This window comes from Myxocyprinus asiaticus, chromosome 2, assembly GCF_019703515.2.
Source record: "Myxocyprinus asiaticus isolate MX2 ecotype Aquarium Trade chromosome 2, UBuf_Myxa_2, whole genome shotgun sequence".
Lineage (NCBI taxonomy): Eukaryota > Metazoa > Chordata > Actinopteri > Cypriniformes > Catostomidae > Myxocyprinus > Myxocyprinus asiaticus.
This window is the reverse complement of record NC_059345.1, coordinates 4,815,911-4,828,948: the sequence shown is the minus strand read 5'-3', so window position 1 is coordinate 4,828,948 and position 13,038 is coordinate 4,815,911. Positions and strand designations below refer to the sequence as shown.

At 36.8% G+C, this 13,038-nt stretch overlaps 1 protein-coding gene across 3 annotated transcripts in view; it reads right to left on the bottom strand.

The window, feature by feature from the left end:
- Nucleotides 1-359: 359 nt before the first annotated feature.
- LOC127454087 (aspartyl/asparaginyl beta-hydroxylase-like) overlaps nucleotides 360-13,038 on the bottom strand; it is a 61,785-nt gene continuing 49,106 nt past the window's right edge. For all 3 annotated transcript variants that reach the window (XM_051721044.1, XM_051721060.1, XM_051721052.1), the window contains exons 8-18: nucleotides 12,582-12,667; nucleotides 10,811-10,897; nucleotides 10,316-10,466; nucleotides 6,704-6,840; nucleotides 6,456-6,554; nucleotides 6,256-6,345; nucleotides 6,026-6,163; nucleotides 5,313-5,448; nucleotides 3,321-3,412; nucleotides 3,072-3,205; nucleotides 360-2,807 (exon numbers count right to left, since the gene is read on the bottom strand). In XM_051721044.1, the coding sequence (XP_051577004.1) occupies nucleotides 2,657-2,807; nucleotides 3,072-3,205; nucleotides 3,321-3,412; nucleotides 5,313-5,448; nucleotides 6,026-6,163; nucleotides 6,256-6,345; nucleotides 6,456-6,554; nucleotides 6,704-6,840; nucleotides 10,316-10,466; nucleotides 10,811-10,897; nucleotides 12,582-12,667 (1,301 nt within the window). In that variant the 3' untranslated portion in view covers nucleotides 360-2,656. The remainder of the gene's footprint in view (nucleotides 2,808-3,071; nucleotides 3,206-3,320; nucleotides 3,413-5,312; nucleotides 5,449-6,025; nucleotides 6,164-6,255; nucleotides 6,346-6,455; nucleotides 6,555-6,703; nucleotides 6,841-10,315; nucleotides 10,467-10,810; nucleotides 10,898-12,581; nucleotides 12,668-13,038) is intronic.

Genomic DNA, 13,038 nt, shown 5'->3' with positions numbered 1-13,038 from the left:
CACAATATTAGGCAGGTAGTTTTAATGTTGTGGCTGATCGGTGTATACATGTAGAATATACCCCATTATTATCATATCCTAAATTATACAGTATATCCAGGTCATATTTCACCCAAAAAAAAATAAATAAATAAAAAAAATAAATAAATAAATAATTATATATATATATATATATATATAAAATATATGAAATTATAATTTGAATAAAGAGAATGAAGTTTATGTGTAGGACCATATTATCTTAATTTTTCTCATTTTATTTTGAGGGAAATATGACCTGGATAAATCTTTCAGTTGGTAAACTGATACATTTCTTAATGAAATAATGGCAATGAATAAACAAATAAAAAATTCAGACCTTTTAGAAACTAATCTTTTTTTCCCTTGTTTATTTTGTTGCTTTTACAGCGAGGAAAAGTTTTCATAGCTTTGCCAGTATGGAAGAGGAACAGAAGGTGTTGATCTAGAACTACAGTCCTGTGTACACTGGAACCAAAAGTGCATTCGAACACAAATACTTCTTTGATTAATTAATTTAAATACACTGACGTCTGTGTGGTAGTGTTTTTTAAATATTCATTTAATTACAGTTGAATATAAAAATGGCAAGACTCAATTTCCATGAGATCTGTGATACTGAATGATCAACTTTTTAACACAGACTGTTATTCTGTTCTTTTCAGATGTTTCAGAATTAAATTATTCCCACAAAAATACATTTTGGCATGTTGAAATTATGTAAACATCTAATTTTATACAAAAATCACATCTAGAATTTCTATGTAGTGTAACAAAATTGGGGTGCTGTAGGTGAATCTCACTAAAACAGGTCACTTTTCACCCAGACAAAAATAAGAAATGTATTTCGCATAAAGACAGTGAAGCCTAATTTTATGACTATTAATAGAATAGTTCACCCAAAAATGAAAATTCTCTCATCATTTACTCACCCTTATACAATACTGGATGTGTATGACTTACTTTCTTCTGCTGAACACAAATGAAGATTTGTAGAAGAATATTTCAGCTCTGTAGGTCCATACAATGCAAGTGAATGGTGACCAGCACTTTGAAGCTCTATACATCACATAAGTCAGCATCCATATGACTCCAGTGGTTTAATTCAAGTCTTCTGAAGTGATATGATAGGTGTGTGCGTGAGAAACAGATCAATATTTAAGTCCCTTTTTACTATAAATTCTCCTCCCTGCCCTGTCAATCTCCATTTTAACTTTCGCTTTCCCATTCTTCTTCTTGTGTTTTTGGTGATTCACATTCTTCATGCATACGCCCCCTACTGGACAGGGAGAAGAATTTCTAGCAAAAATTGACTAAAATATTGGTCTGTTTCTCACACAAAACTACCATATCACTTCATGGATTTAACCACTGGAGTCGTATGGATTACTTTTATGCTGCCTTTATGTACACTTTGGTCACCATTCACTTGCATTGAATATTCTATGGACCTAACGAGAAATATTCTTCTAAAAACCTTCATTTGTGTTCAGCAGATGAAAGAAAGTCATACACATCTGGGATGGCATGAGGGTGAGCAAATGAGTGAATTTTCATTTTTGGTTGAACTTTCCCTTTAAGATATTTTACATTGTGACATTATTTTTGCACATTATTATTTTTGTAACTCTAATTATTCAATGGTGATTCTCATTATTTCCTCATTACTGTAATACTAACATTTTCTTACTGTACAATCAATACAAAAAATCCTACCATGCATGGTGTACAAATAATTTAATATTTCCTTATTTTTTTCACATTACAGTAATAATATTTTCTTTTGCTTTAAAGTAATGAGAATATGGTGGGATGTGCTTAATTGTCATGAAAATAATGTCATAATGCAAACAAGCTTCATGGTCCTAAACATAGGCAAAATAGCAAAATATAATTTCCTATTTTTTTTCCTTCTTTTTATTCTGGGGTAAAATATGACCTGGACATGATCTTGACAATTTTGTGAGACTCACCCAGGTACGCATGCCCTTAGTAAAGAAGATTTCATGGCTGTCCTACAAAAGGTACAAAGTGAAAGATTTGTACTTACAGCTTGTGCATACACTATTTTCTCACCTGCTCTCTCTCTCTCTCTCACACACACACACACACACACACTTACAACATACAGTGCAATGTTCAATCACATGATACCTATAACATAGAAAGTAACTAGTGTCTTCTTTTCAGTAACAAAGAGCAAATATAAAAAAAAAGGTCAAAATTCTCTCATATTTTCATTTCTTAATTGGTCCCATTACTTGTGTACTGCTTTTGAACTCCTAAATCATACCTTTAAATCTAGCCAAACCTACACATCTCAATTGAACTTTTAACCCTTAACTACTGTTTATTAAACTTCATAATTGAGTCCAAACATTTCAATTTCAGACCATAAAAATTGAACTGAAGTTTCCACTCATAATGTTCTTCAAAAATCACTTATATTAATCATAATTATCAAAAGATGATTATGATACTAGCACATAAAAATCATACATTCATTTTGCCTTATATTTAATACCACAGGACAGTAAAATAGATGATTGTGGTTTCTGAAATCTGTAAAGGCTGAGAGCATTAAATCAGTCACTCTGATTGGCTGCTGACCTTCTTTCTCTTTGATTGGACAATTGCTTTATATGGGTGACAGGTTCTGCCTCTGTAATTGGGTGAGTTGTGGGTGCCAGACGTCCACTATGAAGATGAGTCTGTAGCTTTCTGCCTCCTGCCAGACTTCATGCTCAAACGAGTCATCAAATATTAACACCTTTCCTTCTTTCCATTCCCTGAAACACAATTAACATTCATAGCACAAATTAAGAGATGGAAAAGTTATATCGGTTTGGAGGGACATGAAGACGAATAGATGATTAAAGAAGGGAAAATCATTCCTTAACATATTGTTATTTTGTTGACTGGATGGCTGGCTTCTTTTCTACTTTTCAAAAGTTATCTCTCAGCCTGTTTTAAATGTATAAGAGCAGCACACAATGTTTCAAAACAAAAAGCAAGAACGTATGTGTACATGTGTGTTTCTGTGGTTAACTGACCTGGTTTGGTTTGTGCAGCGGATCTTGCAGCCCTTTGGAGGGATGATGAGGCCCAGATGCATGCGCAGTCGACAGTTAGTAGGACCCGTGTGAGGCCAAACATGAGTACCAGGCTGCATCACTGAAAACTTAATCTGAAAGAGAAAGATAATGTTTTTCTGTATCAAAATAATCCAAAAGTTTGTTGTAATTGTTTTTTTTTTTCTCCAATTAAAGGCTTGCATCTGATATGAAGGGACTAAAATGTACCTGGCCTCTTTTACAGCTTGTAGCCTCTGGGTAACGTTCTAGCAAAGCACACGTTTTAGGCACGCTCAGACACGAAGCAGCAGCTTTTCGACCTGAGAACAAATAAACATTGAGGTGTCTTACTTAAAGGTACAGTTCACCCAAAAATGAAAATTCTCTCATCATTTACTCACCCTCATGCCATCCCAGATATGTATGACTTACTTTCTTCTGCAGAACACAAACTGAGATTTTCAGAAGAATATTTCAGCTCTGTAGGTCCATACAATGCAAGTGAATGAGGGCCAGAACTTTGAAGGTCCAAAAAGCACATAAAGGTAGCATAAAAGTAATCCATATTACTCCAGTGGTTTAATCCATGTCTTCAGAAGCGATATGATAGGTGTGGGTGAGAAACAGATCAATATTTAAAGGGGCAATGAAATGCTTTTTTTTGTTTTGAAATGTTTATGTTCCTTGAGGTTTCTTCACACATAATACAATTATTCAACTCATAGAAATATTCTTTATCTGTTTATGTATTGATTAGATAAGCAGCAGTGTAATAATGATACACTTGGTAAAATGTATCACCACTGTAAAATGTGTTGAACAAACAAGTAATCTCCCATTGTAGCAATCAGGCATGTCGATAAAAATAAACTTGAGCCATTTATTCCTAACGCTGGGATCCTTCGGTGCAGTTTCTTCGCATCCAGGCACACAACAACATCTGATACTAACATCCTCACCACGCAGCATTAACTTCAGACGTTTTCTCCCTAACAGTACACCCACTGACAATGATGCATGTTGTGGGCCGTGTGCATGCAAATAAGCAATGTCTCCTGACGTCACAAACACACAGATTTCAAAACAAGATGTTTCAGCAGGGTGGTAACTATAAATGCTCTTTTTAGACTGGGGAGGATGTTTTGAGTTCTGAAACTTACAGAATGTTTTTGATTTTATTCTCCATTTCATGACCCCTTTAAGTCCTTTTTATTTACTATTAATTCTCCTCCCTGCCCAGTACGTGCGATATGCACGTAGAATGCAAAAATAAAAAGTGAAAATTATATACTTACATTTTGATATGTTTTTCACCCACACCTATCATATTGCTTCCGAAGACATGGATTTAACCACTGGAGTCGTATGGATTACTTTAATGTTTCCTTTACGTGATTTTTGGAGATACAAAGTTCTGGTCACCATTCACTTGCATTGTATGGACCTACAGAGCTGTAAAATCTTTATTTGTGTTCAGAAGAAGAAAAAGTCATAGACATCTGGGATGGCATGAGGGTGAGTAAATGATGAGAGAATTTTCATTTTTGGGTGAATCTTCACAAGGTCCTTTGCTGTTATTCTGGGACTGATTTTCACTTTTCACACCAAACTACGTTCATCTCTATGAGACAGAATGTGTATCCTTCCTGAGCGGTATGATAGCTGTGTGGTCCCATGGTGTTTATACTTGCGTACTATTGTTTGTGCAGATGAACGTGGTGGTACCTTCAGGCATTTGGAAATTGTTCCCAAGGATGAACCAGACTTGTGGAGGTCCACAATGTGTTTTCTGAGGTCTTGGCTGACTTCTTTTGATTCTCCCATTATGTCAAGCAATGAGGCACTGAGTTTGAAGGTAGGTCTTAAAATACATCCACATGTACACCTCCAATTCAGTACACCTCCTATCAGAAGCTAATTGGCTAATTGTCTAAAGGCTTGACATCATTTTCTGGAATTTTACAAGCTGCTTAAAGGCACAGTTAACTTAGTGTATGTAAACTTCTGACCAACTGGAATTGTGATATAGTCAATTAAAAGTGAAACAATCTGTCTGTAAACAATTGTTGGAAAAATTACTCGTGTCATGCACAAAGTAGATGTCCTAAACGACTTGCCAAACGATAGTTTGCTTATATGAAACCTGTGGAGTGGTTAAAAAATTTTTTTTATGACTTCAACCTAAGTGTATGTCAACTTCTGACTTCAACTGAATATTACCCTGCTGCCACAGTGTAAACTGGCCCCAGTCTCCTTTCTCTCTCAGATTCTCATCTTCTGGCAGGAACTGTCCGCTGTTGCTGTCTAACACTGATAATGCTTCATCTCTTATGGTCAACCAGTTACGCTCCAACATCTAGAAACACATACAAAAACACACTGAGAGGAAAGCAGAGCACTTCCTTTGAAGTTAAAGGAATGTTCGGGATTAAATACAAGTTAAGGTCATCCCTTGAATTTACTAAAAACAAACAAAAAATGTGTTGACAGTAGTGGGATGTACTGTATCTAAATTGTGCATTGCCTAATAGATTTACATTGTATGACTATCAATGTGTGCATTATATTTATTCATTTATTTGGGGGGGGGGATTTGCTTAACTGTAATTAAAAATAATGTCCTGGTGCAAAAAAATAAAAAATGCAAAGGTTTTTCAATGACTGCATTTTCTATATGCAAAATACAGGATGCACATACTTTTGAATGAATTCATTTCTATAATATTTCCATGACCTTTCCATGATTTTTCTAGGCATTTGGATTACTAAATAAATTACTTTATTTAACACCAAAAATCTTTTCGTAAATATTTCATAGATGTTTTTATTATTTTTTTATTTTGGTGTTAAATATGACTAAGACATTTTCTTTACAGGTTTCATAATATTCACTCAACACAGCCGAGGCATGCATAAAATGAAACAATCTTTACCTTGACCAAATCTGTATATCCCGTCTCTTTTGCTGTCCACCAGGGTTGAGCGCGGAGTCCTGGCACATTATACAGAGATCTCTGCCATACAGAGGCAAAGTGACCCCGCTGATGCCCGGCCTCATACCAGTCATACGCCTACATGCAAGAAAACAAACACACAAAAAATCCAATAACTTCCTTCAAGCACAAACTTATGCTAAATGATGATAACTTTTATGCCATCTTACACTCTTGTCTCCCGTTCGCTGTAATGCATCCCCGAGATGAAAGTAAAATCTCCCGTCATCTGTGCCTGGTTCGCCAGACTCCAAACCCTCCTAAACAAACACACACACACACACAATATGGAGAAAATAATACTGAAGTGCATGTATGCGTGTAGATGGAAGAATATACATTTGTGTCCACGCATTAGAGGTATTATTACCCTCAGGTATGGTATGCTCTCTGCAATCTTGTTTTCAGATTTGAGTATGAACCCATAATGCACTTTGGCAAATCCATTGTTTGGAACAGCAGCTAAAACCTAGAGAGACAGAAAGTAGACATATAATAAGCATGATAAATATAGTCAGATGGTCATTACGTCAGGGTCCTGATGCTCCTGTTAAGGTTAGTTTTGTGATATTATGACCAGCTGACTATACATTATCCCTTACTTGATGAGCACCTTACCTCCTCATAAATTCGTTTGGCGCTCTTGTTGTCCCCCATGAGAAGATGAGCCACTCCCAGATCATTCTTTAAACTGACGTCTTCAGGGAAAATCTGAACTAGCTTCTCCAAAGTAGCTAAAGATCCCCTCGTATGACCTGCACAGACACATGACAGAGACTTAAGGCCTGTTCACACAGACAAACGTACAATGGAAGGTCCATTCACATTGAGTCTGTAAAAAATTAAACGAAAACCTATTTCATCCCTGTGTAATAGGAGCCGCTGTTGCTGTTCTACAAACATTTACTAGTTTCTAGCATTCAGCTGTCAATGCTACAGATGAATATATTGAACGCTGTTAAAGCATTTATTTTCCTAATTTGGCATAACAGGATTCTGCAATTTGTTTGTCTACCACAAAGATAGACAGATAAATAAACAGACAGAAACAATGACAGATAGACACACAGATAGATAGAATGACAGACAGACATAAAGAACGAACGACAGATATATTGAAAGAAAGAACAACAGACAGAATGACAGACAGACTGAAAGTATAACAGACAGAAAGAACGAACGAACAAAAGACAGAAAGAACGACAGACAGATACACAGATCGATAGAAAAAACAACAGATAGACAAATATACAGAAACAACAACAGACATACAGAAAGACAGTTAGTTAGAACGAATGACAGACAGACAGAACAAAAGACAGACAGAATGAACGACAGACAGAAACAACAGACAGACAAAAAGATAGACCGATAAATAAACAGACTGACAGACAGACAGACATGACAGACATGACAGACAGATAAACAGACACAAAGAACGACAGAGACAGACAGAACGACAGATCGACAGACAAAGAACGATAAATCAGACAGATTGAAAGAACAACAGACAGATAGACAGACAGACAGACAGACAGACAGAATGACATACAGACAGACCATCATACAGATATACAGACAGACTGAGACAGCCAGACAAATAGAAAGATAGATAGAAAGAACAACAGACAGACAGAAATAAATACAGATAAGACAGACAGACAGATCGATAGAAAGAATGAGACAGACAGATAAATAAACAGACTGACAGACAGATAGAAAGAACGACAGACATAGACAGACAAAGAACGATAGATATATTGAATGAACAACAGACACAAAGAACGACAAGACAGACAGAAAGAACGACAGACAGACAGAACGATAAATCAATAGACAAAGAACGACAGACAGACAGATTGAAAGAATGACAGACAAACAACAGACTGACAGAAAGATAGACAGATAAATAAACAGACTGACAGACAGACATAGACAGACAGAAAAAACAATAGATATATTGAAAGAACAACAGACACAAAGAATGACAGACAGACAGACAGAATGACAGACAGATAAATAGACACAAAGAACGACAGAGACAGACAGAACGATAAATCGATAGACAGAAAGAACGACAGACAGACAGATTGAAAGAACGACAGACAGACAGACAGACAGACAGAACGACAGACTGACATACAGACAGACAGACAAATAGAAAGATAGATAGAAAGAACAACAGACAGACAGAAATAAAGACAGATAAGACAGATAGACTGATCGATAGAAAGAATGACAGACAGAAAGACAGACAGAAAGAACAACAGACAGACAAAAAGATAGACAGATAAATAAACAGACTGACAGACAGATAGAAAGAACGACAGACATAGACAGAAAGAACGATAGATATATTGAAAGAACAACAGACACAAAGAACGACAAGACAGACAGAAAGAACGACAGACAGATAAATAGACACAAAGAACGACAGACAGACAGAACGATAAATCAATACACAGAAAGAACGACAGACAGACAGAATGACAGACAGATAAATAGACACAAAGAACGACAGACAGACAGAATGATAAATCAATAGACAGAGAGAACGACAGACAGACAGATTGAAAGAATGACAGACAGAAAACGACAGACAGACAGACAAAGATAGACAGACAGAATTACAGACAGACAGAACGACAGACTGACATACAGACAGATCGACATACAGATAGACAGACAGACAGACTGAGACAGCCAGACAAATAGAAAGATAGATAGAAAGAACAACAGACAGACAGAAAGAATGACAGACAGACAAAAAGATAGATAAATAAACACTGACAGACAGATAGAAAGAACGACAGACAGAAAGAACAATAAATATATTGAAAGAACGACAGACAGATGAATAGACAAAGAACGACAGAGACAGACAGAATGATAAATCGATAGACAGAAAGAACAGACAAAAAAAAACGACAGACAGAAAGATGACAGACAGACAGACAGATAGACCGAGACAGCCAGACAAATAGATAGACAGAAAGAACAACAGACAAAAAAAACGACAGACAGAAAGATGACAGACAGACAGATAGACCGAGACAGACAGACAAATAGATAGACAGAAAGAACAACAGACAGACAGAAATAACGACAGATAAGACAGACAGATCGATAGAAAGAATGACAGACAGAACGATAAATTGATAGACAGACAGAACGACACACAGAAAGAACGACAGACTGACATACAGACAGACAGACAGAGAGATAGAAAGACAGACAGACAGACAGATAAACAGAAAGAATGATAGACAGATAGACCGAGACAGATAAACAAGACAGACAGAAAGAACAACAGACAGACAGATAGATAGAAAGAATGACAGACAGACAGAAAAAAACGACACAAAGAACGACAGAATAACATACAGATAGACCCAGACAGACAGACAGAAAGATAGAAAGAATGACAGACCGAGACAGACAGACAGACAGCTCGATAGAAAGAACAGACAGAAAGAACAAGAGACAGACAGACAGATAGTTACAACGAATGACAGAGAGACAGAACAACAGACAGACAGAAAAAAAAACGACAGACAGACAGATAAGAGTTTTGAGCGACCCATCTCAAGAGAGACAATAACATCGACTCAACCAATGGCATTAGTTGGGGGCGGGCTATTTGTTTATTCGCTCAATGGCAGATGGGGGGCGTATTCAGAAAGCTGTTTTGAAAACAACGTTTATTTTTGGTGGCACTAGTATCGTAGATATTAAATACTTCAGCTTTAAAGTTTTAGGAGTCACAAATGGTCATTTTGGTCTTGATTTAAGGATTTTGGAAAAACCCTAAACACCTTAAAGTGTAGAAGAGTATGTTGGCTTTTTCAAGACAACATAACTACATTTTCTGAAGAAAAGTTGCAAAAAAGTTCAAACAGCCCACACCTAATTCTCTAGAATATTCTTGCCCATAGGTATGGCTCGGGTCCCTTCTTCAGTGCAAGTCCATGGGATTTGTTTTGCCAATTTTATCGCTTCGAAAAGTACCATGATAGGACACCACCCCTCAACAAGCCACACAATTTGAGGTATCGTTCATGTCTGTAGCACAAACAGTATAGGACAATTTACATGCTTAACTTTAATACTTAGATTTTGGAAAGTCCCTAACCCACAGTGAGGCTTGCCTCAGCAGACACCATTACTTGGCTTAGATGAAGAACAACAGAAGTCAATAGGAAGTCTACATTGAGATGTGTTTATATATACCTAAGAACTGTTGTCTGTCTGCACGTCTCTTTAATGTAGCTCTGATGAGGTCAGGTGGTGCGTCTGGGAGCTCAGCTGCTTCTTTATATGTATTCACAGCCTTCAAAAGCATGTCATTACTGCGCATTTTCTCAGCCATATCATCCTCTGCCTGCACACAAATGCACATTTCTCAGAAACACACTACTTCAAGTCATTTAGTTAATTTCTAACAATTCTATATATAAAAGCATTTCGCATCAACGCATTCCATGTTTCTAAAGCCACTGGGAGTCTCTGATTTTTGCGTTTGCGTAGTTTCAGTTGGTTTAAGTGAGAATGTACTGATGAAACATGATTTCTGGGTGAAAACATTAACACAAAGGTTTTGCACAGAAATAAGTGTGTACGCACGATTAGTGAATGAGACCTGATGTTTGTAACAAAAGTAAAATTATGAGTGTGAGCATTACTGGATTTAAGTAGTAATGTTAACTTTCATTAAAGTTGTGTTACCTGGGCTTTGCCATAGCGAGATCTTGGACTATGTGGGAATTTCTGGACAAGAGCTTCAAAAGCATGAAGAGATTCCTCTACTTTTCCCTGGGAACAAAAAATGTATTACATTTTACTGCTAAATTTAATGAAAAACAACTGTAAGTCCTCATTTTTTTCTTCCAATAGTACAGTGGTGTGAAAACGTGTTTGCCCCCTTCCAGTGTTCGTCACACTTAAATGTTTCAGATCATCAAACAAGTTTAAATATTAGTCAAAGATAACACAAGTAAACACAAAATGCAGTTTTTAAATGAAGGTTGTTATTATTAAGGGAAAACAAAATCCAAACCTACATGGCCCTGTGTGAAAAAGTGATTGCCCCCTAAACCTAATATCTGGTTGGGCCACCCTTAGCAGCAACAACTGCAATCAAGCATTTGCGATAACTTGCAATGAGTCTTTTACAGCGCTGTGGAGGAATTTTGGCCCACTCATCTTTGCAGAATTGTTGTAATTCAGCCACATTGGAGGGTTTTCGAGCATGAACTGCCTTTTTAAGGTCATGCCACAGCATCTCAATAGGATTCAGGTCAGGACTTTGACTAGGCCACTCCAAAGTCTTCATTTTGTTTTTCTTCAGCCATTCAGAGGTGGACTTGCTGGTGTGTTTTGGATCATTGTCCTGCTGCAGAACCCAAGTTCGCTTCAGCTTGAGGTCACGAACAGATGGCCGGACATTCTCCTTCAGGATTTTTGGTAGACAGCAGAATTCATGGTTCCATTTATCACAGCAAGTCTTCCAGGTCCTGAAGCAGCAAAACAGCCCCAGACCATCACACTACCACCACCATATTTTACTGTTGGTATGAGGTTCTTTTTCTGAAATGCGGTGTTACTTTTACGCCAGATGTAATGGGACACACACCTTCCAAAAATTCAACTTTTGTCTTGTCAGTCCACAGAGTATTTTCCCAAAAGTCTTGGGGATCATCAAGATGTTTTCTGGCAAAAATTAGATGAGCCTTAATGTTCTTTTTGCTCAGCAGTGGTTTTCGTCTTGGAACTCTGCCATGCAGGCCATTTTTGTCCAGTCTCTTTCTTATGGTGGAGTCATGAACACTGACCTTAACTGAGGCAAGAGAGGCCTGCAGTTCTTTGGATGTTGTTGTGGGGTCTTTTGTGACCTCTTGGATGAGTCGTTGCTGCGATCTTGGGGTAATTTTGGTCGGCCAGCCACTCCTGGGAAGGTTCCCCACTGTTCCATGTTTTCGCCATTTGTGGATAATGGCTCTCACTGTGGTTCTCTGGAGTCCCAAAGCTTTAGAAATGGCTTTATAACCTTTTCCAGACTGACAGCTCTCAATTTGTTCCTGAATTTCTTTGGATCTCGGCATGATGTCTAGCTTTTGAAGATCTTTTGGTCTACTTCACTTTGTCAGGCAGGTCCTATTTAAGTGATTTCTTGATTGAGAACTGGTGTGGCAGTAATCAGGCCTGGGTGTGGCTACAGAAATTGAACTCAGGTGTGATAAACCACAGTTATGTTTTAACAGGTGGGGCAAACACTTTTTCCACACAGGGCCATGTAGGTTTGGATTTTGTTTTCCCTTAATAATAACAACCTTCATGTAAAAACTGCATTTTGTGTTTACTTGTGTTATCTCTGACTAATATTTAAACTTGTTTGATGATCTGAAATATTTAAGTGTGACAAACATGCAAAAAAATAAGAAATCAGGAAGGGGGCAAACACTTTTTCACACCACTGTATATAATTTTTTTTTTTTACCTTTTTACGCAATTTCTCAGCGGCGTTGATCTCCGATTTGATTGTTTTGTCAAATTTATTAAGAAGTTTAGGTTTCTTCTTTTTGGCTGTAAAGAATCCATCACAAAATGAGGCTTTCACTTCAAACTAGGGCTGGGTATTGATACAGATTTCCAGATTTGATTAGATTCCGATTCATAAGCTCTTGATTCGATTCTGATTAAATATTCATTTGGGTAAATTTAAGTTATGATTTCCATTTTGCTTACAAATGAAAGAAATTCTCTCCCAGTTAATTCTGTTAATTATTCAGGGGACCTTCTAACTAGATTCATTACAGAATATTAATTTTACAAATTTTCATCATTTTAGTCACATTTGAGCTATTTTTTAATGTACAAATCCATGTATCAACCATCAATAAATCTGATATTATATTGCATATATTTATATTTTGTTTAATGCATAATTTATACTA